Source organism: Perna viridis, chromosome 3 (genome assembly GCF_037379345.1).
Source record: "Perna viridis isolate PV_CMFRI_1.1 ecotype Kerala chromosome 3, ASM3737934v1, whole genome shotgun sequence".
Classification (NCBI taxonomy): Eukaryota; Metazoa; Mollusca; class Bivalvia; order Mytilida; family Mytilidae; genus Perna; species Perna viridis.
The window spans coordinates 36,482,474-36,507,861 of record NC_142447.1 but is presented as its reverse complement, the minus strand read 5'-3'; the positions used below and the strand labels follow the sequence as shown (position 1 = coordinate 36,507,861).

The 25,388-nt window shown below is 31.4% G+C and overlaps 1 protein-coding gene across 19 annotated transcripts in view; it reads right to left on the bottom strand.

Annotated features, from left to right (window-relative positions):
* LOC148622090 (leucine-rich repeat-containing protein 71-like) overlaps positions 1-25,388 on the bottom strand; it is a 44,645-nt gene that overhangs the window by 1,226 nt on the left and 18,031 nt on the right. For 5 of the 19 annotated variants that reach the window (XM_088571628.1, XM_088571634.1, XM_088571633.1 and 2 more), the window contains exons 2-19: positions 18,579-18,682; positions 17,806-17,829; positions 15,149-15,355; positions 13,956-14,081; positions 12,844-12,919; positions 12,108-12,182; positions 11,842-11,910; positions 9,983-10,142; positions 8,978-9,061; positions 8,338-8,427; positions 8,093-8,200; positions 7,687-7,774; positions 7,438-7,455; positions 5,581-5,619; positions 3,452-3,481; positions 1,950-2,035; positions 800-908; positions 438-553 (exon numbers count right to left, since the gene is read on the bottom strand). In XM_088571628.1, coding sequence (XP_088427754.1) covers positions 438-553; positions 800-908; positions 1,950-2,035; positions 3,452-3,481; positions 5,581-5,619; positions 7,438-7,455; positions 7,687-7,774; positions 8,093-8,200; positions 8,338-8,427; positions 8,978-9,061; positions 9,983-10,142; positions 11,842-11,910; positions 12,108-12,182; positions 12,844-12,919; positions 13,956-14,081; positions 15,149-15,355; positions 17,806-17,829; positions 18,579-18,682 — 1,609 coding nt within the window. Of the gene's footprint in view, positions 1-437; positions 554-799; positions 909-1,949; positions 2,036-3,451; positions 3,482-5,580; positions 5,620-7,437; positions 7,456-7,686; positions 7,775-8,092; positions 8,201-8,337; positions 8,428-8,977; positions 9,062-9,982; positions 10,143-11,841; positions 11,911-12,107; positions 12,183-12,843; positions 12,920-13,955; positions 14,082-15,148; positions 15,356-17,805; positions 17,830-18,578; positions 18,683-22,095; positions 22,219-25,388 lie in introns of those variants that run through there. The other 14 variants (XM_088571630.1, XM_088571639.1, XM_088571638.1 and 11 more) reach the window with 11 other exon arrangements.

Genomic DNA, 25,388 nt, shown 5'->3' with positions numbered 1-25,388 from the left:
AGTTAATCTTGACCTGTAACTTATGGTGAACTTGTATACCAAAAATCATGTCAATATCTGCAAGCGTTTAGAAAAAAAGTCCAGGAAAAAAAAAATCTTTGCGTGGGGTATAAAAATTTACCTTTCCAAAATACTGCATTGCAATTACTTAGTACAGCAGATACCAAAAATGTAAAAGGGAGTTTCTATATAAATAAGAGCAAATGGCTATATCAACAAGAGAAAATTTACTAGTGATTTTTATTTTTATATTTTTGGCATTCTTGGCTGTTTGAAAACTTCTGTGTGCACAACATCACAAAGCAAAACAACTTTCTTTTGATGATGTTACAAATTAATGTACCGATCATCTGCAAATAAAGTCTGTAGTGATTTACTTTGGATATAACAACATTGGGACAATAGAAAGCAGGTTACGGTTTTGACATATTACATACCTGTAATGCTATCCTCATTAACCCTGTACCCCCACTTTTATTATCCATTAGTATTGTTGTCTGGTATTGCATGGCCTTCAATAGGTTGTTCATTCCTTCCTCCCCAATCTTATTTCCTGTAATCAAGACATTTATGTAGTAAGGTTCTATTCATTTACTTAAGTAATGTTTTAAATATATAAAAGTTACGGTATGAAGAGATATGGCCACATGGTAAACTTTATAAAAAGGTTTATGAGGTTGTAATGATAAGTTTTCATTGTATTGAAAAAAAGGTAAGTTAATGTGAGAATACCAGTAACCATTTGATAAAAATCTTGCTTTTTACTTTATAAGTTTATAATAAAAATCAAGAAACTTACTAGATAGATTCAAATTAATGAGTACTCTATTTCCTGAAACCCACAGCTGGCCATCAATAAAATCTGCTACATCTGTAAGAGGATTCACAACTTCTCCTCCTCCCAAATCCTACAACAAAGACACCAAAATAATATGACATTTAATACAGTTACCATGGAGTATGTACATGGTCATGACCACTCTGTCATAAAACAATTAAATTTTGCTAGCAATAACCTAGTTACTGTAATTCATGTGTACTATTGCATAACAGTTCAAGATTATTCCTTAAATCTATTCAGTTTCTAAAAGGTTAATGATCCAAAATGGAAAAAATGGCATTATAATATGACAAGCAATAACTTCCTCAATTTAAGTATGTAAAGTTGTAGACCTACATTTAAAAAATAGCATAAACAACTGATTTGGGCATGGACCAAACTATGGATTAAGAATCTATTTCATTCAAGATTTAGCTGCATGGTGCTTTCCCATTTAGTTATTCCATTTCCAAATATATATAAATTAACTTTCAACCACTGCTCACTATCCACACCCCACATTTCTTCAATTTTTTCCACCATAATTGGCAACTGATAAACTAATTAAACACTAAAGTGGATTTCCAAGACAGAGTGTTAAGACAGCAGTGACATTGGAAATCATTTCCCATGTTATAAAGCTTTTCTCAAAATGGCTATGTTAATCAAGAAGAAAAACTTTTTAATTCTTCAAGTGTATAAATACTATTGAAATATCCAACTGATGTGGTCAGAAACAGTGGCATAATTATATCATAGATATATGGATGCACAGAACCACTGTATTACTAACTGCTGAGTTGGGATCAAAGTTAATTTGGTAAGTAGTATTTATCTTTTTTAATAGCAGACAAATACTATACATCTACACTCAATCTTGTCAATTGTTTTATTGGACAAATTGTTTATCTTACTGTATAGCAGTAATCAAAAGAATGTAATCCAGGGACAAAGATCAGACATGGAAAACAGACATATACAACAAAGAACATGAAGTAACTAAAATCATACATACAAAGTAACAAAAGCAAATGAGCAACTCAGACTCCATTAAAAACTGGGAGCATGGACCAGGTGCACTGGTAGGGTAAGCGTGAAATGACATGAAAAAAAAAAAGATTATATATACCTCTACTTCTAGAGCTGTCTGTTTAGTTTTGTCTTTTCCCTTTCCTTTACCTTTACCACCACCTTTTGTGTCCTGAGTGATGGATGCTACAAAAAATACATCTCATTTAAATTGATTTTAAGAAACATTTCACAATTAAAGACTTATTGACGTTTAATCTAGAATTCTACCTTTATGGATTTATATTTCTTGCTTATTAAGCAATCTACTAATACCAAACAAAGTATTTTTTGGTCAAAAGAAAAGATTTGAAAGATTGTTCATAAGATATTTTCTAGACAAAAGTAGCTATTTATAGATAAAACCCAACCAAGGGAGATGGATATGACAATTCTTACTGGTAATTCCTTTACAAAATTAGAACCATCTTATCATTCATTAACAGGAACTTAAAAAGTAACAATATAGATGTATTCTACTGAGAAACCTGTAAATGTTATATGTATAGAATCATGATTATACTGAGATACATATATGAAGACACTGTATATATAGTACATGTATTTTCTATCTAACACCCACACAACAACATATCCTCTATACCCTTACTATTGATTGAATCATCTTAAACCAATTATTGAAATAATATTGATCCAAAAAGTTTATGTTTTTTATTATGAAATTGAAGGCCTGAAGTAAGTATATTAGCTCTGAAAAAAAAAAGTTTCATTGCTCCAATGCTACAGAAAACAAAACAATACACAAGCTCTGTACAAATGATTCTGTTACAAAAGCTCTTTCATATAACTTCTGTTATTTTATAGGTTATATAGTAGGACCACATTCTTTTAAACCATCAACTAGATGGCTGACCTTATTCCAAAACAGTTAAGGAACATGAGGGAGTTCAAGCTTGGTTATATCACATGTAAACTTGGAAAGACCACATTTACTACTTGGTTATAACAATTCTATTTATCAATTGAAATCTCTCTAAATAAAAACCATTACCACTACTGACAATGTGTGCTTACCATTAATCGGCTTAACAATCATAGTTGCTAAAGAAGTTATATATTTCTAATAAAAAAATTCAAATAGTCCTAATCATACTTATGTTCTTGTCTTAAAGACTTCATTAGTTTCATTCATACAACCAACCAATAAAAAATGTGGTCTTCAAGGTAGGGTGTGAGACATCAAATGGGACATAACTCATGTTACCACTGAGTGATGAAACAAATCGTAATGCGGCTATTGGGAAATAATAAAAATAAATATGTGAATAAGGTTATCAAATAATCAACCATTCAAAATCATATTAACTAACAAGAGAGAGGCACATTCTATTAAAATGACTAAGAATGAAAGTGGATATTTGTGCATTTTTGCTTTCATTAAAGTCAATTTCACACAAGCTTTAAATAATAAAAATATTGTCTGTTTTTTTTTCTTTTTTCTTTTTTCAAGTCATGCATCTCCCTAGTATGAACTATTACAAAAGAGTGGTAGTGTTGCTTTAGCAAGGGAGACAACTTAGGGTGAAATTGAAACTATTTTACCAGAGAGTGAAGATACAAACAAGGCTGCAGCTGTTGTCAGATATAATAGAATTACTGTGTCAGTGATACATGTAATGGATGGAAGCAGACTGTGACCACACAATAAACGTTTGAAGTGTCATGTTGCCATGATAATTATAAATAATTCACCTAATTCAAATACTGTTACATGTATTATAAATAAATATAAAAAAACCAAACATACAAAATCAACTAACAAGGGGCTTTTGAAGAGCCCGAATCGCTCACCTAACAAACCATGCCCTATGAACTAATGCTTTACTGATGAATACTGCAAGTTCTTCTGAGTACCTAAGGCACTGTAAAATGTTTGAAATGCCTTCAAAGTGTTTTTAGAACCTCTGGAAAAACTTTTGCGCCAGAGCCCTCTCCCCCACCCCCCCCCCCCATGCCCTGTTATCCCACTTAGTGTAAGGCGGCATTAGGTCACTATAAATTTGCTGAAAAAGAACATAAAATGGAGTTAAATCATGGCTATACAACATTTTCATCACTTCAACTCAGAAGACCATGTTTACTATATATTATGAAACCAAAAGTCATTGGAATCCAAGCAACTGCTAAAAATGGCTGCAAACAGGTAGCCATTTTGAAAATTTGACTAAAAAAACTTTCAATACTTCCAGTCAACTCAAAACATGATGTTTCTCATATGAGTAGCTTTTATCTTTCATTCTTCTATAAAAGAGGAAAAAATAGCAAAAAAAAAATTCTGACCCCTATGTTCAATTTTTAGTTATGACAGCCATGTTTTTCAACCAATGAAAAATTTTAAACAATCAGTTTGTGCAGGATACCGTAAAAACAATTATGCCAACTTTTAATAAAATTTTGTTGCATAGTTTCAGAGAGGACTTTCAAAGTTGTAGAAGTGAAAAACAACAAAAAATCTGTTTCAGGAGCAATAACTCCTATATCAGGTGATAAGTCATTTTGGAAATTTTGGCATAGGTCTGTCCTCTGATGATGAGCACTAATATCTATGTCAAAATTTTGTTAAATTCAACTGTTTTTGAGTTATTTGCAAAAAACTCCATTTTGACCCCTACGTTCTTTTTTTTTTAGTAACAATGGCCATGCTTTTTAACATTTCAAAAATTTTAAATAATCAATTTGTGCAGGATACCCTTAGAAACAACCATGCCAAGTATTGTTCCAAGTGGTCAAGCAGTTTCGGATCAGAAGATATTTGAAAAAAAGCTTATGACGACAGACGAGTACAGACGCAAAGTGATGACAATAGCTCACACAGCCTTCAGGCCAGGTGAGCTAAAAAAAGCGAACTTATAAATAGAAATCCACACTCTGATCACTGAAAGGAATAATCCCAATAACTTGTCTAACAATGATACACATCAGTAGTTCTACAATTTGATGCTACTATACTCTGAATATATATGTACAATGTTAAATTTGGATGGATGTATGGTTCGCTTTGTCATGCATCGACAGTATTCACTACTGAAAATTAATAAATAAAATGATAATACTTAAATATTTTTTTTATGCATGATCATTAAAACCAGTTTCATTAGTGATAGTTTCTTCTTAATGAAATACATATAGTATAAGGACAATAGATAGTAGAGACAGTTCCATGCTGAGTATTAACAATACCTAAAATTGAAGAATGTTGACTACAAGAGAATACTATGTGTAGAGGACATAAGATTAATATACATGCAGGTTTCATGCAACAGATGTAAAAATGCTTTTGAAGATAACACTTTTCCTTTATCTTAACATGCAACATAAAACATAATCTAGCCAATAAAATGGTTGTAGAACAATTAGAACAGAAAAAAGATTTGAACGGCACCAGAAAATGTATTTCTAAAATAAAAAACAGAAAGAAGTATTTAGATAGAAACTTAATGGGCTTAGGAGAAACAGAATAAGAATGTTAGAAGAGAATAAAGCATTACACCTTTATTTTTTGGTTGCAAGTCATTCTCCAGTATGTTATGATAAATGGTATTATTTCATTGGTAAATGTGAAAGTTAACCTGAAAAATAATACTTCCAATATTTTATCCCCCAGACATGCACATGAAGAATGACCACAAATTAGTTCTACAAATAATATCCCTTTCTCATGCATGACTCACCTCCAGAACTTCGACCTCCGACAGTACCACCTTTATCGCCTTAATAAAATTCAGAAAATTTGACAATAATTTATCTGCTTTTGTCATGCAGTATTACCAAGCAACATATGACATAATTAGCTGCTCTGGATCATTGCTTTGTACTACTATATAGCTGTTTTCATTAGTACAGAAACTTAACGTAGCGGTAGTGATCAATGAGTATGGCTACCTTAAAACAACAATCTATGATACAAGGGTTCACTAGTAAATTCAAATACCAAAGTTAGAGTCTGGTGTATGATATTGTATAGTATTGTTATTATATGACTTAAGAAAGGCTCAATTTGCTAAAAACTCAAAAAGCGGTTAAAATCACATAAAAATAGGTTTCTTCATTAATAAATGTACATACTGCTGTTTCAATCAATTTTCTTGATGTAAAAAAATCTTGTTTTTATAAAAACCTAAATGCTGTGTATTAAAAAGAAAAATGTTTCATATTTTAAAATGGCCACTGAAAATTATAACTCATAATTAGAAATAAGTGAATCTACTGTATTATTTTCTACAGCAATAAGAAGAAATAATGGATCAATATTTGTATGAAGGCAGGAAACAGAGGTAGGAAAAACTGAAGCAATAATATCAACATATAATGAACATTTTATACCTGTATACTGTATACTGTATATTGTATACTGTTAGTGGAAAAAAGATCTGCTATGATACAAGTCATTAATTACCTAGATTTGGTAATACTGCCACAAATTCAAATTTTGTTAATTTGCTATAATCTCAACTTTTGTTATAAAATAAGTAAAATAAACAAAAAGCTTTTTCAGTTAACAAAACCAATGCCTATATATATACACGAATGAACAACATCAAATTCTATCCTATCAATAAGAAAAGGAGACTACAAGGTTTCAAAAATGTTAGCATGTGTATATTTCCCCAAATAAACAGAACATAATGATCAATTATATTATCCTCAGGAAATGCAGATAAAATACAGCAGGTCATGTCCTCTCACTATAATATACGTGTTAAGTTTAAAATGTCTACAACTGTTTACAAATGTACTTGTAAGACTATTGAAACCAGTTAGTTTTGAAGAGGAAAACTTCATGATTACAATGATTTATTTTAGAATGATGACATGACCAGCTGCTGTGAAGAAACTCCAGATGTAAAACATTAATCCTTAAAGAGTAAAGTTCTGGCTATGTATACAGAACTAAACAGAAATCTGTTTACTGTCAACAATGTTCTAGATTTTGAAAACTTATATTTGTAATTTCCTGGCAACAAATAATTACTTGCCTGTAAATGACCTTATGTAATTCAAATAATGATGGATCCATATGAAGTAAATTCTATATATTATCTGTACATAAAAAAATGCATATAAAAGTGAATTTTTGAATATCTTTTAATTGATGCATGAAGTAAAATCATGTTTAAAAAAAAAGTTAAAAAATCTTTTTACTATTTTCTCGTTTATTTATTTTGTTAACACTATTACTGACTGTGTAGTTCTTAACAAGTACCAAACTGTGATTCTTTATATTTTATGTACTTTCATTATTCATGATTTTTAAGGAGTCAACATATACTATCATTGATCTTTTGTGACATTGTTGAAGTAACAAATTTCTGGATTGTAAGTTCCAGTTTGTGATCACCTTAAAAACTGATTTGACATATCATCCAAAAAGAACTTCAGTATACATATTTTTACAAAAAAAAAATGTTTTGTATGATCACAAACCAGAAGATTGTGCAGAGTTCTGGCCTCTATTGACAGATACTGGAAGGAAGCCTTTGATATATATAAATCAGTTCATAAGCAAAAAGAAAGATTTTGATAGTAACCTTTTAATCCTCGTGATTCTGAAGAAAAACATAGTGACAATCACTAATAAACATACATTTATGTTAACAAATGTGTCTCCTACATTTTATATTTCATAACTACCAGAACAAAATAAAAAGTGACTGTTTTTACTCTATAAAAGTGCAGTTAATGAGCAAAATCAACCTAGAACAAATTTTTCAACAAAACTCCAAGCTTTTTATACAGAACAGCAAACAAAACATACTACCAACTAATTATAACCATACCTTTTTTTGTTGGTGCCTTATCATCCTTTTCTTTTTTCTTTGTCTTGTCATGTTTTTCTTCTTCTTTTGAATCTTTACCTTTTGGATCCTAGGGGAAAATATCATTACTATACAAAGCATACTTGTTTTTCTAAACAAACTGTATTGATTGTAAATTTAAGACTGAAAAATTCATTGGGAAATAAATGAAAAGTTTCTGGATAATATAAATGTGCACATATTTCAGAGGAAGAAAGATAGAACATAATACAGTAATAAATTTTGGATACAATTTATTCATAAATCACTGGTAAAAGGTACAACAAATCTGTCAATCCTGTTAATATAGTATAGCAAACTTCTGATTGATAGAATCGATTTCAAGTATCTTAAAAATCCAACTTAAAAACCAGCTGGTCTCTCTAACCTTTTTCTTTGCTGATGCCTTGTTTCCCTTCTTATCCTTGTCCATATGAGACTGACTTCTAACACTGGCAGGTCTGTCTTTGGAGCCATCCCTTCTACTACCAGGTGGCTACAACGATATATTTGAAGTTAGAAATCAGATGACAGAGAAATTCTCCAGCATTTTTAATTGTGTTATGTAGTGTTTAAGCTTACATTTTTGAAATCATTATCCTAAATTACTATGTCAACAAAATAAAAACTTACAGATTTATTTCTTTCAGGGAAATCTTTCTCAGAGAAATGTTTTCGTCTTTCTACAACCTCTTCATGTGTAAGTGGGAATCTTGACAAAATCTGAAAAAAAAACACAGGTCCCATGAATACAGTTTATTCATTGTAGTTTAAATGGTCAATATTGTGTAGGTGCCACACTAAATGTTTTCCAAATGCAAATGTTTCAAAAATAAATTTCAGTCCACAATTTTGATCAAAAGTAAATTTTCAAAATTATAATTGATTTATGCCATAAATTATAGTTTTAGAACAAAGTCATATGATAACACCTTCAACTGTGCAGAGGGTATATTTGCAACTCTGTCACACTCAGTACAAAAACCCTACCTCTCTGCAAATTAGTACAGTACATCAAGAGCATCTTAAAGGACTTGTAATGAAATGCTCATGTTTAGTGATTTTTTTATATCCTGTATAGAGTCTATAAAGCTACCAGAGTGATTTGCTAATGATTATAGGTATTTGGTGACTATTTCATTATATATACTGCTCAAGCTGATAAATATTTACAAACCTTTAATCCTGGAAGTATAGAAAGAGAGCTTGAAGTCTTATCTTTCCTATCTCCACAAAGTCATATGATAAAAGTAACAATATAACTTATTCTTACCTCAGCTATCTTTGATGCTCCTTTATCCTCAATGTGATTGGAAGCTAAAGACAATGACATCAAGTTTCTGTTCATTCGTAAACCCTGGAAGTTTAAAAACAGAGCTTGAAGTCTTTTTTTATTAATTTATTAAATTAATTAGACAATGTGACAAAAGTGCTCCGTTAATAACTAGAAAAAAGTATAATGAATTCAAGTAAGTAACTGTAATTGTATTACTTATGATTTCCTATCATAAACCTTGTATTTCACTACAAAATCAGTTTGGGTTGTCACTTAATGTACTTGCGGTAATCAATTTTCTTTTTACTCACAGTTGGTTTCCTTAATGTTCACTGGTCTATGGTTAATTATTTAGGAACTTGGCTCAGTTTAACAAACAAAATATGTCAAACTGCATTTCCATTTGTTAATTATTGCAGAAAAAACATTCTTATGTTCTGAAGGTATATATTTACATGTATTTATTTTCACAAAAATGCCTTTACTGCAAAAAAAGTACAATTACAATACTTTGATTAAATGCAAAATATACATATATTTTTATGGAGCACTTCATTGTCTTAAATTTGAGAAAAAAATCTTGAATAGTGTTTTAATGATCACTTTAAAACCAAAAGTGCGATGAAAAAATTATGGTCAAGAGGAGCATAATATACCCTGACTTGCTTTAAGCTGGGAATAAAAACAAAAAAAAATCCTGAAATGTAACAAAAATTAACACTTACCATTCTGTCAGTACAATACAACATACAATACCTACAGAGAATTACTCTTTATTCACCTAACATAAAATAACATACAAACTTAATCATTTTTTGTTGTTAAAAGATACTCCTGGTTTGTTTCATAGAACAAACAACATACATTTATGCTAATAGTGTTTAATACCTTCACTACATCAATAAATAGTAATTCTCTAATGACACTGAACACTATCTACAGGAATTAAATTTCCTGCTTTAATATGGCAAGGAATTTTACAATAACTAGATGTAAACTCACTAAAGCTATATGTTCAGCACCAACATCAGTGATCCTGTTCCCAGACAAATTCAATGAAATTAATTTGGTATTTGACCTTTTTGCACTGCCTAAAGCTTGACCTAACTGTTCTGCACCCTTGTCTGTAATCCCACAGTGACGTAATGACAGATTCTGGACACTAAAATATTACACAAGCAATAATACAAATAAAAAGTTTCTTCAAAACAATGTCATTTTGACATCTGAAAAGTTAACTAATTATTTTTTGAATATATCTATTTATATTCACTGATATAAAAGTAAATATTAAGATAAAGAACAGTTTATCCAGCAATTATCAGCTGTCCTCAAGAGTATATGATCTACCTATTCCACTTTTTTATATTTAATGTCCATTACTCTGAAAAAAATATCAGAACATAGAAGAAACAAAATAGAACTTCACTTCATGGAGGGAAATCTATTACCAATAATTAAAATCCCTCAAAGCATTTTTTTATAATGGGCAGCAATACACTCTAATTCAACTATCAGAACCCAGGAAATTAAAATTAAAAACAATGCTGTTATATGTTTTAATTCTCATGTACATACACAGCTCAGCTCACATGACTGGGCTTTTGGGCAAAATAGTCACCCTGGGGTTGCTCACTTTGCCCTCGGATGATACCAAAAGCAAAGTGAAGTTGCCCTCTCATTTTCAGACATTGCCCATGATTGGGACTGTACTTTTTCTTTTAGCAGTATTTTGACCAGTCATCTCTCTTCTGATAACAATTCAACAAATATAGCATCCCTTTGAGAAAAAATAAATTGTTAAAATCTTCAAAATCTATCGAATGTTTGGAAATAAGCAAGTATTTTAATCAGCTTTTCATTTCAAAGGTTTAAGACAGGATATGGAATGAACATTCTTTACTACAGCTTACGTTAATTCCAGTTTTATTGTTTATATTGAGTTACGAAATAAGCAAATTTGTTGTGCGGTTTGTTGGGACTTGGATTAGATTTATCTCAATTAAGAATTCGGTAGAAAATCAAAAGCATTTCTTTTGATCTTCTTGTTTCATAACAGTAAATTCTCCATTTCAAAGGAACATTTCTTAAACTTGAGACCAGTTCATACCGACCACTACAATATGTGTCAATAGAGTTTCAGTAATAAATTTTGAACATGATCATTAATATATGTACTCTTGACCAACTTATGTCAAAGGACTGGATATTTTGAACAAGAAATCATTATGAATTAAGTGGGTCCAGGGGAAAAAAAAAAACAGAACAAAATGAAAATTCCAAGAGAATGTCACTGCCTGAAATTTTCTATTCCAGCACTGCTAAAAAGACAAAAACAATAGGAAAATGCATTACAGGAAGCTTATCTTTACTCGATCGTATATTAATTTTGCTGTAATAAATTTGGTAAGGGGTAGAGGTATAGAAATTCAATTTCATGAATATATAATACAGCAAGCCGATTTCATTTTGTCCAAAATATTTAGTTACTTACATATGTGGCTTAAAGAAAAAAGAACATTTATCACAATAAAAGAATATAAACATATAAAAATGCCTGATTATATTGTGTGCATGTAAGTAACATATACAATAACACATGTAATTACAAAAAAAAAAAAAAATGTTAATGAATGACGCTTGTACGCATTCACTTCTACCTGACCACTCCTTACTTCTCCCTAGTGTCTCTCTGAAAAAGAAGTCACTTCTCCGTGTTTTTTTCTCAAGTAGCTTGAGTCCTGATTTACAATATATTTGTATTGGAAATCTTTTGTGAAAAACAAATTGCCAGTGACCTGGACATTCAACATGATTACAAAACACGGAAGATACATTTAATAGCAACAGACTTTACTTACGGACTTTCTTCACCCATCAATTCATGCCAGTTTTCTTCCTTGACAGTATTTCCATCCAAAACAAGGCTCCTAAAGTTAAAAATAGAACTTTTATCAAATTTCAATTAGTCATACGGCTGTTAATCGTAGATTTATCATAGCAGGACTTGACTGATAGAGCATAATGTAAACGACTACATAGCAGAAAATTTCTATATAAGGGTAACAAAAAGCATGTGATCAAGTTAAAATGACTGTTAATCAAAATAATCTAAAATTATTGGTACCTCAAGTTCTGTACATTAGTTATTGTTGATGCCAACATTGAAATAACTTCTCCTGACAAACCACAGTTCCATAAACTGAAAAAAAAAAAGTTCTATGTTCTAATGAAACAAGACTGCAAAATATATCCATATGTCTTCCATTCAAGTTTGCTTAGTTCCATCACTCCTACAAAATTACTTTCATCAAAATGATGGGTTAGTATGCACATCCAAACTTCATAACAATAGGTTCTTAAAATACAGAAGCAAACCACCAAATCATTTTAACAGAGATACATCCACAAGATAGTAATAATAAAGTCAAAGTCCCATAACTCTTACAAAATTTGTTGAATTAATATTGCTGTATATAAAGCCCATCTAATATACTTAACAGTATCATGTCACAGGGTTTCAGAGGAGATGCATCCACAAAAGTAAAATCAAAATTGCAATGGAGTATACACATCTACGTTTAAACATCTTTAAATGGATGCACACAAGTCAAAACTGTAATTTGATCATAAACTCCAATATTTCTTAGCTGTGCTTGCTTTGGCTAAATAAACTAACCAACCAAAAAATGTGAGACTCCATACATTTAACAATAAATCTAACCAAATATAAAAGAAATCTGAGAAAAGCTCTCAGGAAATGTATCCACAAGACCTTCCATACAGATGGACAGTACTGCTCTAACAACGCCCTCCATTGTATTGTGGTGAAGGACAACTAGCAATTAAAAGAATATAATTACTTGATAGAGTGCAGCTTTTCCATTACAGACCAACACTGTTTAAAAATCTCCATAAAAGGCTCTGTAATCTTCCAACCTTAAAAAAATAACACATATTCCATAATATATGATAAAGCGGCCTAATTCTATTAATTACAAATTTTTCTTACAATAAATGTATCCTAAGAAGTATTTATTTCAAGATTCCAAAAATTTATGAGATGTTCTTAAAGAAGTACAGAGATGTTCTTGGAGCAGTACAGTCGTACCTTGTTAAGTCGAAGGGACCAGGCAAAGATGTTTAAGTTACCGAGTTGTACATGTACATGTACTTCACTTTAAAGGGTACTTAATGATGTCTTGCATTCCATAATGGAAAATATTTTTTGTGTGATGTATAATATGTTGTAAATACTGAATCTTAGGGAAATTTCCTTTTTATATCTTCTACATAAGTTCCAGATTCACTAATGAAACGAATGTAGCCTTCAAAATACACATACTATTGTCTGTTTGATGTTTAATTAAATGTTCAGATTTCATTACAAGTCATTGACTTAGGCACATAAGGGTTAACTAAGCTTGAAGTCCCATCGAGGGGATTGATTGAAAACTTCAAGTTACCCGGGATTTCAATTCCTCCCGAGGTAAAATTGTATTAATGGGTGAGGGGGACTTTTGCTGTGATTTTGAATTTAGTTACAGTTATCCGAGATTCTGATTCTTCTGAGTTGACACATTGAGGTTTGGCTGTATAAATAAGGATGCAAAATCTGTGCCTACATATCATGGCAACACCAAAATTAAAAACCAATATTTTATATACCTTTGTATATTTTTTTTCTTACTTATATTCCATTTATACAACAAACCAAGTTATCTTTTTGAGTTATTTATTTTCATTGAAAAAAAAAACGAAATAATCATGAAAATCAATCATCATAAATGCTTGAAATTTTTTTGTAATTAGGATTCATTCAGATGTAATTTATGAAAAGGAGTTGCTGTGGACATGTACCAGGCACGCTCAAAATTTGAAATCAAGCATCTCAAAAATAAATAGGATATTAGTGTTGTTTTTTTTTTTTCAAAACAAGATAACAATGATCAAAACTTGACTAGGATAAGTCTACCTCTGATGTAAATTTCTGTGACAGTATCTGGTTTATCAAAGTTTTCCATTTCAACTTGTATGCTTGGCTTGAAGTATTCAAATTTGTCTTTCATAGTAAATGTTTTTGGAGGTGCTTCAGCTCCATCTACAAAGATCAACACAAACCTTCAAAGAAAGATGTTACTGTTTAAAACTAATGTCAATCATCATATTTTGATACATGTATATCTCAATAAGTCTTTAATAAAAAACTCAAGTACAATATATATATATATATAGCTGTGCTTTTAGCTTTTCCTTTTTATAAATTTTGCAGAATTATATGTAGCAAATGTATGTTATAAACTGTGTTATTTACCTGGTCTTGTTTATATTAATGTAAGATTATACCACAATCAATTAAACATAAAATGAGTTTAACTAAGATTAAATCATTTCAGTTTGTTATTAAAGTTAAGTAAGAAAAATAAAAATCAGCTGTTATTAATTTTCGTGTATCTGCTGATTACTACTATACTACCATGATTACCATCACCTAATTTAGTCACAACCATTTTTCTACTTACTACCAGCTTGACTTAGTTATCAAATGTAACATGCCATAGATATTTTCAAATTACATAACTACATTAGGTTAAACATATGTGACATTGAAGACTATAATATCATAATTTTTACTAGTTATCAGTATTTCAATTCGATGAAATTTACAAAAGTAATATTATTGTGTATTGCCTTCAACATATAAATTAATTATTTTGGTAATAATTTTCATGGTAAACAAAAATAAAATGGTTAAAAATAAGTATTCTCAGAAATTATTTCCATATAACCAATGATAAATATTATCCATACAATTGAATTTTTTATCAAGAATTATATATATATTTGGCTAATAGGAAACTTTAAATCTTTAGTTTCTAATCCTTTCCAGGAACACATTTACCAAAATCAGGAAAATTAAAACTGCCTTTATCTTCCCATAACTAAGAAAAGAAAATTCAGAAAATTATTTAAAGCGAAACTCCCTCTAAGCAAGTTTGAGTTATTGTACAATGTGTTCATGGACAGTGGCAAATAACCAATATGCACAAAAATTCATCTGCCAAAAGTTGGAGTTTAAACAATTTACTATCAGGTGCACATAAAAAATAATTTTGTCAGAACTAGATAGTAGTAATTAACTAAGTGAACACAGCAAAGACACACCACCTTCCAAATCTTGCTCCGGGTCAGGCTCAGGTTCAACTGGTGCCTGTGGAGCTTTCCCCTTGCCTTTATCTGGTTTGCCACTTTCAGTGTGACCCATCACAGTAGGTGGTCGAGCCCTAGGAATTATTGGTGGAACATAGGTCATGTTGCTTCTTCTACATAGTTCTGAAAAATCTGCTTGGAAGTTTCCTGTGCAGTTGTAAGGTTCTGTAAGAAAAGAACATAAATTATAATCAAAATTTTAATTTTATGGCATATCAGAGAAAATAAGAAGAATCTGTTAAATTGGAAAGCAAATACAAAATATACAGCAATGGCTGCCCTATACATTTAAACTGTTTATATGTTTATAACAGGAAAATAAGAAATTTGTCAGCTGATGCCCACTATAGAAGGCCAAAACAGTAATAGTCTTGTTTCCTGCTACTTGACCGACCCTTAAGTTTTTCTTTTTCGAATTGCTAAAAATCAAATTTTCTGAACTTCTATTTTCTGGAATTTTTTGTGTTTACCAACTTCTGGTTTCTGCATTGGAACATATAGTAAGATGGCAACGGCCCTGACACAAGACTTATTTTTTTTGGCCTAAGGATACCTACACCTTAACCTCAGCATTTGGTCAAAATATTATAAGTCATTAAACAAGAAGCTGTTGTCATCCAAGCCTGAAATCAATTCTCCTTATATGGCAAACCTACACAAATCTTGAATCAAAATATCAAAAACTGTGACACACTGACATACAGACAATGATTACAGTATGACCCCTCAGAATCACAACTTCAGTGTGCACAAAATACTGATAAAATATTAAAGTTAGAGAAAAAGCGGTAAAACCCTTAATTTAACTAAACAACTGTAAATTTTTTTTTAAAAATCATAGATTAAAGGTTTTTAAACAAAAGAAACAAAAACATGCAGAAAAACACACAAGTCATGAAGAAATATCTGAACTGGAACAACTGCATCAGGAAAACTCTGTTACAGACCTGATTTACCATCTGAAGACAGCAAACAAAGCAGAAATTGGCAAAATCAGATGTAAATATAAATCAAAATGAATCATAACAGTAAAATCAAGAATTACTTGTAAGAAGTAAGACATTAATGGAACATTATGTGATACCCTATTGTGGTGAAAAAAGAGGATGTCAAAATGATCAAAATGGCTTAAATTGAAAATTTCATTTTAGATTTTGCACAGTTTGCTGTAAATTGAACTTAACCTGTATTTTATGGTACTAAACAACTGATCAGTTCTCAAGTAACCATCTAGAAACCGTCAAAGGACGGGCAGATGGATGGAAATACAACTTTTATCACATAATCAGTGTTAGAAACTTAATTTTTGGTCAACGTAGACCCATCATGATTTTATGTAGACAGCACTGTATATTTCAAAGGAAATTGAGCCAATTTCATCATAGACCTGCTTGATTTTACATAGACTGGGTCTGTAGGTCTACTGCTAGTTTCTTTCACTGCATAATACCACTGGTAAATACCAAACCACTTCATTTAACAGGTATAATAAAAAGAGAAATTCCAGTAGTGTAGAAAATCAAGTTTGACTTGAAAAAGATTAGTATCTTTAACATTCACAAATAATTTGTTAGCTGTTTAAAACCATTCAATCTTTGGCTATTTTTACCAAGAAAAACAAACATGAAAGTAAACAAAACACATTTTTTTAAATTGAAAAATGCAGAAACTTCTGTCAGAAAAATCAGTTAGGTAGCTGGAGTAACTGTTTTTTTGTGGGTGAAAAAAACTACCGAGCTTTTCATAACAAGAGGCTCCCAGGAGCCTGAATCGCTCACCCTGGTTAAAGTTTGACTTTCAAGGGCAATAAATTTGTCCAACAATTTTGACTTAAGAAGACTTTGGTATGACTTATCATAAGGAGCATTTCAGCAATTGAAAGTTTCTTTCTATCTATTATAGTTTTCATGATATTGGCTAAAAACTGTAAAAAATAAAATTGATAAAAAAAAAAACAAAAACAAAAACAAAAATAACCCTCATTTTTCATCTTTCAAGGGCAATAATTCTTACAAGGAGTCGCCTGACAATTTTGATCCCTGAAGACTTGTCAAGGCCTTATAATAAGGGTCATTTCAGCAATTGGAATAATTTTGCTAAACCGAACAGTTTTGGAGATATATGCCAAAAACCATTGTTTGACCCCTGTGTTCTATTTTTAGTAAAAAAAAATCCTCACTTCAATTCAGTCCATTGAAAAAGGGCAATAACTCTAACATGGCTTAATGGTTTAAAACGAAAATTTGACCACAGATAGATCTCATCATGCTGAACACTTACACTATTGTCAGAATTTGGCTTAACCTAAAGGTATTGGAGATATATGCAAAAAACCACTGTCTGACTTTAATGTTCTATTTTTAGTAATGGTGGCCATGTTTTTCAAGTTTGGTTCCAATTGGTCAAGTAGTGTCAGAGGAGAAGAATTTTAAAAAATTGTTAACGACGACGACGGATGGACGCCAAGTGATGGCAATAGATCACTTGGCCTTCGGCCAGGTGAGCTAAAAATTGATACCATAGTCAAAAAAATTTTCAGAAAAGCATCCTACAGTTTGACATTGGGAGAGACTTTCTCTGTTTTTTACAAACATGACCTATGCATATTTATTTACCTGGTGCAGAAGCTACAAAATGTACTACAATAGAAAACAAAATACTATTGAAGCTAAATATAAAAACTGTTTGTTGTAAGTGCAATAAATAGTAAGTGTTAATAAATCTGGGAAATAAAAATCTTGGCTGTCATATCTTGTTCAAAGTTAAATTAGTCTGACAGCTGAAAATTCATAGTACTTTGTATAGAATTAGACAGGAATTTCTTTCGGATGAGGGCCAATACATCAGTGATTTTGTTTCTTGTTGTAAAAGCAGCTAAACCCTTTATTTTGGGGAAATTTCTGCCATATTTTTAACACAATGGGAAATATTTTCAATGAAGGATACATGTTACAGGGGACCAAAACATGTCATATGCCAATCCTGAACTGAAAACCGATACAAATTTGACTCCCAATATTCATTAGGTTATGACAGCCAAAAAAAAACATTTCCCAAAAGTGAACAAAGTAGTGGGTCGAGAAATTATTTCTTGAGGAACATTTCACTAACTTCTTTACCTGGTTTTCAAAAAATTATGCATGACAATTGGGAATTTTCCTCCCTTAGGGAAAAATATTTTTCAACATTTTGGGAAAAATTTCCAGGAGAAACAGCCGATATTCAGCTGCAATAAAAGGATAACAAAATAATTGTAAATGTATATAATGGATGTAAATGACAATTCTAACTATATCACAATGTAGTTAGAATCTACATGTAGAGTTTTTAATACAGTATTGGTTATGTAGGTTTAAATAAAAAAAAGACATCTTAAAAGTTGCCTCACCAGGTGTTTTGTTGGGGTTTTCTTCATCTTGGCTTACAGCAGATGGGTTCTTCTCTTTTAAGCCCTTCTCAAGTTTCTTGCCCATTTTTATCTTGTTTGCTACGCTACAAGTAAACAAGAATTTTACCAATCAAATGATCTGCTTCAGGTGCAGCTTGATATGATCTGAAAGGTCAAACCCTAAATAATTAAGGCAAGTATGGCAATAGCATTCAAGCTTGATACAGCTCTTATATAAACTAGGATTGTAATTGAATGTATGTATGTTTCGTATACAGAATGAATGTTGCTATAGAATATCAAAACATTAAATTAAATTCTTAGATTCTGTATATCATAGAATCAAAATAATTCAACCTTTGTTGCAATCAAACATATTTTGTTTTCAACCATTAGAACTTCAGTTTGGGTCTAATATAGAATATGTAATGCCTAAAAGAAAGTACAGCTTTCATTTTTTATGAGTGATTTCACTGTAAATGACACATGTAGAAGAGAACAGAACATGCATGAACAATACTTAGTAGAGATTGTTGAATATTCATACCAGTATATAGTGATACATTGTATCTATTGGAAATAGAAATTCATCATTCTAATAGATGTTAATTTAAAAAATACTAAAATATTGATGTTTGTTTTGAACTGTAAATACATTTGTTTTTATATCTAAAAAAAAAAGGCTTTTTCATAATATTGCTCATCTTTGGGATTGAGTTTGAGAAGAAAGTGAAAGGGATGACATTGCAATGTGGCGTTCTCATACAGTAAACTGTGTACATACTTCCAACCCTCTCTATTTAAGATATATTTTGAGAAAACAAAGACATCATATATATGTTTGAAATAATAATAGTTATTGGGAACAATTATAGTTATTTTGATTCTCAAATGACATGTCACTGATGAGTTTTTGTTCTCATTCTGCACATTGCTAACTTGCATGTGCATGTTGCCACAGAGCTCTTCGATTTTGCTGTGCTCGCTAAAATTTAAATATAAGTTTCAGAATATCAGAGAATCCTAAGAATTTAAAGAACCCCATGAACTTGGGACCTAATCTAATCTCAGTGAAATTGGTCAATAAATAAGCAATATATAATTAGTTTTATAATATGCTTACAGTGCATAAATAATTCAAAATTTTTACAGAATATTCCCGCACCAAAATGGAATATTTTCAAAATATTTTGTAGCAGATGAAACTTATTATACTCCACAATTGCATTTTATCGTGACTTTCAACAACCGGAAACAGCAAAAACAGGGAAAATACCGAAACTGGATTCTGGAGTGGCAACAGACATTCGGTAAGGGGAATTCAAGCATTTTTCACTGGACTTGGCATGATTTTATCAGACTTGTCCATTGGTACCGACAGATTTTTTTCGTTTTATAAAGGAAACTTAAGAACTAAAAAACGATGGTTTTGAAACAGCTCATAGAATCTAAGATGGAAAATTAGCAACAATCTTGAATATTTGCATATTTGAAAGGTATCGTAGACAAATGGAAAAGAATTCAAAACTCAGCCACAGGGTTTTCAATCGCCGGCGACCAGCGATTTTGCCATCTACTTTGACATTGGCACCGGCAATTTTTTGCTAAAAAAAAATTAAATTGAAAAAAATTTTTTTGGTTATTTCACGTTTCAATACATAAAAAATTGAGTCAGAAACCTTTGATCATGGTGTTTATTGTAATGCAGATTAGTTTCCTTGATAACTTCATTTTTTTTTGTTGTGATTGGCAGTATGAATAAACAAACTTTAATTGTAGTTACTTTGGCACTTTTGTAATGGATGTGATCGTTTTTTTTTCAAATGCAGTACTGATTCTGTATGTGGGAAGTTTTAGAATCAATTCAACATTTCTGGTCATCATTGGCCAAAGCATGTCACAGTGCAAGTACAGAAAAATATCATCTTATTTTACTAAAAAAGCTATAGATGGTGTGTATAAACAAATATCAACATCTTTCAATGACTTAATGTTATCTTTTAGGTGTGATCAGGCCGAATTCTTTTGCTTCACTCAACGTAAATGTTTTCTGATTTGAATTGACCTATAAATGTAGCCCCAAATAATGGCCATGTACTGATGTAGTCAGTGTAAACAATTATAGGGGCTATCCCAAAAATGTCTGTATGGTGAGGGGGAAGGCACTTTAATTTGCATGGTGGCCTCATATATTTTTTAAAGAAAAAGCTGAGAGAAAAATCAATTAAAAAGTTATGGTCCATAAAAAAGTGTCTTTCCCTCCAACATACAATCAAATCTGGAATAGCTTAGTGATATAAACAACATACAAAGCAAGCTATGTCGTGCAAATCTGAAAAAAATCGCATAAATTTTCAAATTTGAGCCAAATCAGCTCCAAAAAATGGGATAATTTGCATCAAGAATAAGTGATCAAAATCTGCTCAGAAAAGCCCAGATGCCACCTCCTGCGCTCTAGATTTTCAAAATTTTCCAGAGGAGGACCTCCAGACCATCCGCCTGCCGATCAGGGGGTTACCCCCTCTCAGGCTATCCCCCATCACGACTCGGCGCTCGGTTCAGGCCTGAGGGCCCTCAATGGTGCCACCTACTTTAAAACTTATTGAGAACCATGTGCCATAAGATTTATAAAAAAGGAATTATATACAGTACACAAAAGCATGATTCCTATTTCCCGTTACCCGGTGCAAGTGAAATTTGGGTCAGGGACAGTTAGGTACTTAGTCACACTTTCTCCTGGCAAGTTGAAAACTTCATATGCTGTAAGGATTTGTTTTGTAGGAAAGCAGTCATTGACTGTGGGAAAGTTGATTTTATATGGATTTTTCCCGAGGAAACCTCAATTTTTTAAAAATCCTAGAACATTGATGGACTTGGAATGAACCAGCAAATGAGAGACCTCGAACTAAAGATACCGGAAAAACAGATTAAATTTCTGACTGATCTTGAGGAACAACATGGTTGCGGGGTTTCAGCACAATTGGCATCTCACGACAGCATTTGTCCACTTTGAATCAACAAAAATCTCAACATTTTGGAAAGTACAAATTATATCATTTGTACTTTCAGTGTCAGATACTATTTTTTAAGATAAGTAGGGTAAACTCCTTATAATCATGTGTTACTCAAACAATTTGAAGTTAATTCAATTGGGGCTTTTCCCTTGCTGGCCTTGGATCTATTTTTTTTTTTTTTTGCGAAATTTTGATTTCAACAGCTAGCCAGAGTTAAGTAAAAAAAGATTTGGGCTTAAAAATGTGCTTTCCACAGCTTTAGGCTAGTGGAATAATGTATAGATACCCATCGACACAGAAGATTTGAGCTAGATCTTTGAAACTAATGAAAGGGGATTGATGATAGCTGACAAAATCAGAAAATAGCCTCGGAAACCGAAAGGATTATTTCTAGACGGTCACAGTTTCGTTCTAGTATTGAAGCTGAATAGGTTGGGACGACACTTAGTTTCTAAAGTTAGTGAGTTTTTATCTTAACTAAAAATAACTTCAACCGTGTTTACCTCTTTCATGCAAAATATTGACCCAAACTTCGACCTTAGCACTACTACGGAAAAACATCCGCATAAAATAATCAAAAATATAACGCTAAAAGAAATGTTCGTGTTGTATTGATAAATAAGAGATGAGTTAGATATACATGGATCATACAAGATCAATGTAGTTTAATCACCAGGAGATACGCTAGATTTCGAAAAAACGTATTTTTATTTCGAGAATATATTACTACACCGTCAACTTCCGTTCCTAACGACAACAAGGGTATCCTGGTTCCCGGGACTACGTTCCAGGTATTAGGCACGAGACCGCAATTAATTTTCAAGCGCATTTCAATATACACATTTGAGCAGTTTAAAAAAATTCCACCAGCGCAAACTGAATAAAACCTCTCTGGCCTAAAGATATGTACAAACAGGATTTTATATATAAATTGTAGAAAAATTTACCATCATTTTCTGAAATTAATACATATAATTTGGAGATGGGGTAAACATGACAAATGAACTGAATTAAAAGTCCTAAATTTTAACCTTCTTTCACTGAACCAAATCACAACTTTTAGTCAGAATTGATTAATGAAAAAAATCCCATGTAATTTTAACCTATTTTCTACCAATTAGAGGCAAAACTTCAGCAAATAAGTTTCCAGTAAAAATATGAAATAATGTGGAAGGTACCTACTACCGAAGTTGAAACTATATTCGTGAATTAATCGTGTTCTCGTACCTATTAGTTACTAGCAATACAGGTACGAGAACACAATTAATTCCCCTGTTTTTTTACATTTGTTTCAGTTTTTTATCATTCAAAACCCAAATAAAGGCTAACTTTTAATATTGGACACAATCACACTTGAACAAGCTCTGCACAGGTCTGGTTTAAATTGATCTGGAGTGACAGTTTTAGCTTTGAAACCACTTCTTATTGTTTTCAATGTACGTTTGATATGTGTAGACCATTTTATGTTTGAAGTTGATCAATTTAAGTCATTGTCAGCATCATAAAATTAGTTTTCATATGTGTACCCCTATACATGGTCTGAAAGTGCATTGACCATGGCCGCATGTATAAAAACCCAATTTTTGGCCTTAAAGCAGCTGGAACTTGAGTAAACTGAACTTCATTGCATCAATTACACATAATATGATGCAACCAATGTAAAAAATCACAAAAAATATTGCATTTAAAAAAAATATGTACATTTTAGAGGGCCTTTATTTCCCTCGACCATTGGACATGCGATTCATGCGATGTACCACTGATACTAAATTTGCTATAACTTATATATTTTTCAACTAATCATGATGAAACTTTGTACTTGAAGTCAAAAAAGGTTCATCTTGACATGAGTGCAGTTTTTATTCAAATTGGGCACATTTATTGATCTAATAGGTACAAGAACACAATTCATTCCCCTTAATTTCAGAAAATGATGGTAAAATTTTCTACAATTTATAAATAAAATCCTGTTTGTACATATCTTTAGGATAGAGAAGTTTTATTCAGTTTGCGCCGGTGGAACTTTTTAATCTGCCCAAATGTGTATATTGAAATGCACTTGAAAATTAATTGCGGTCTCGTGCCTACACTCTCACGAGTATATGTGTAACATACTGAATATTGCGATCGGGAACCAGTCTACAACAAGTGTAACTCAATTTGGCGGGAATTTTTAAAGCGAGACAGGACAAAAAAGTTACGTGTCCCACTGAGTTAAGTGCAAAAAGGAGTATGTTCCTAAAAGGTAAAGCTTATTCAAATCAAAACCTTACTTTGAATATATACAGATCTATTCAAAATAGGGAACCAAGGTTACAGCGGTAATCAAAAGAATGTAATCCAGGGACAAAGACCAGACATGGAAAACAGACGCCCATAATATTTAGGGTACCTACATGTAAATACTATAAAATGCGAAACTTAATAACTCGTTGAATTGAATAATAGGTATTGGCAAAAGAAAAAGTTTTTGGTGTAGTCAAGGAGTTAAATAAAGATATATAAATCCTTGGTGTAGTCAAGTCAAATAAACTTTATCTAAATTAAAAAATTAACACGAGGCAGGTGCAAACCTGTAGGAAGACGAAGTTGAATATATTGATATTTTTATCATTCGTCAAATTTAACAAAGATGTTAGCTATGCACATTTTGATAGGGAAATAGTAAATTGTCTTAATCAAATCATATCAGACTTAATTCGGATACTCAGTGTTTCTATGGTCATGCATGATCATATCAAATTCGAATAAAAATCAAATTTTCGAGAAAAAAAATGTTTAAGAAATAATTCGTGGAAGGGATAGATTTGTACTCATTTTAACATGGATACAGTATTTATATTCGATTATTTAACACCGAGCGACAGCGAGGTGGTAAATGAGAATATAAATCCAAACCCACGAATGAGTACAAATCTACCGCTGGAAGAAATTATTTCTTTTCTAATATGACAAATACTGTAATTTTTGCGTCAAAATTTCCCTAGGCGTAGCCAAAATTACGGCTGTTCCATTTAACCTCCCTGTACGAAAGTGGGATTAAATTGGTATATTTATGTCATCGTATGTGTTAAAAGTGTGGATTTATATCATTGATTTCAATAGGATAACATCTCAGTCGTTACATCAATGAGTATTTTGTATCGACAGTGAAAGAAAAGAGACAATACGCAGGTGCTAAAGGTGGGTTTGTAACAACATATACTGTTTCACGATATGAAGACATCATATTAGAATTTAATTATATAACTCATTCTAACAGAGCCATCATGTGATCGTGTAAATGTGTATATACTTTTAGCTGAAATATCTCGTAATAATGAACAATATCGGCAAAATATTATTGGGTACGGGGAAAAGTAGGTACAGGTTACACATTTTAGACCATGCCGCTCACAAGACAGAGCTTGGTCGAACCCTGAAGATGGGGGCAAGTTTAAATACAACATTAGGGTGTTACACCTCAGAATTTGGATTAAGTTAGTCTTTGAAGTATATTACTAGTATGAGTTTCAACCGCTGAGTAGAAGCGACAGGCTTAAACATTTTCAAGAAAAAACATATATCCCTAATGTGATTCAATATATATATATAATTCAAATATAATGAAATATTAAACATGTCAAAGATACATAGAATGTTTTGTTGAAATTTAAGAAACACATTTTTTTTTTGGATTCACTAGCCCAACAAAACAACATGTAGCAAAACATGCATATATGGTCATACCAAAGAACACTTCGAATTCACTTATGTGGAACTATGTGTAAGCTAACAGATTGATGATTTCTTGCAG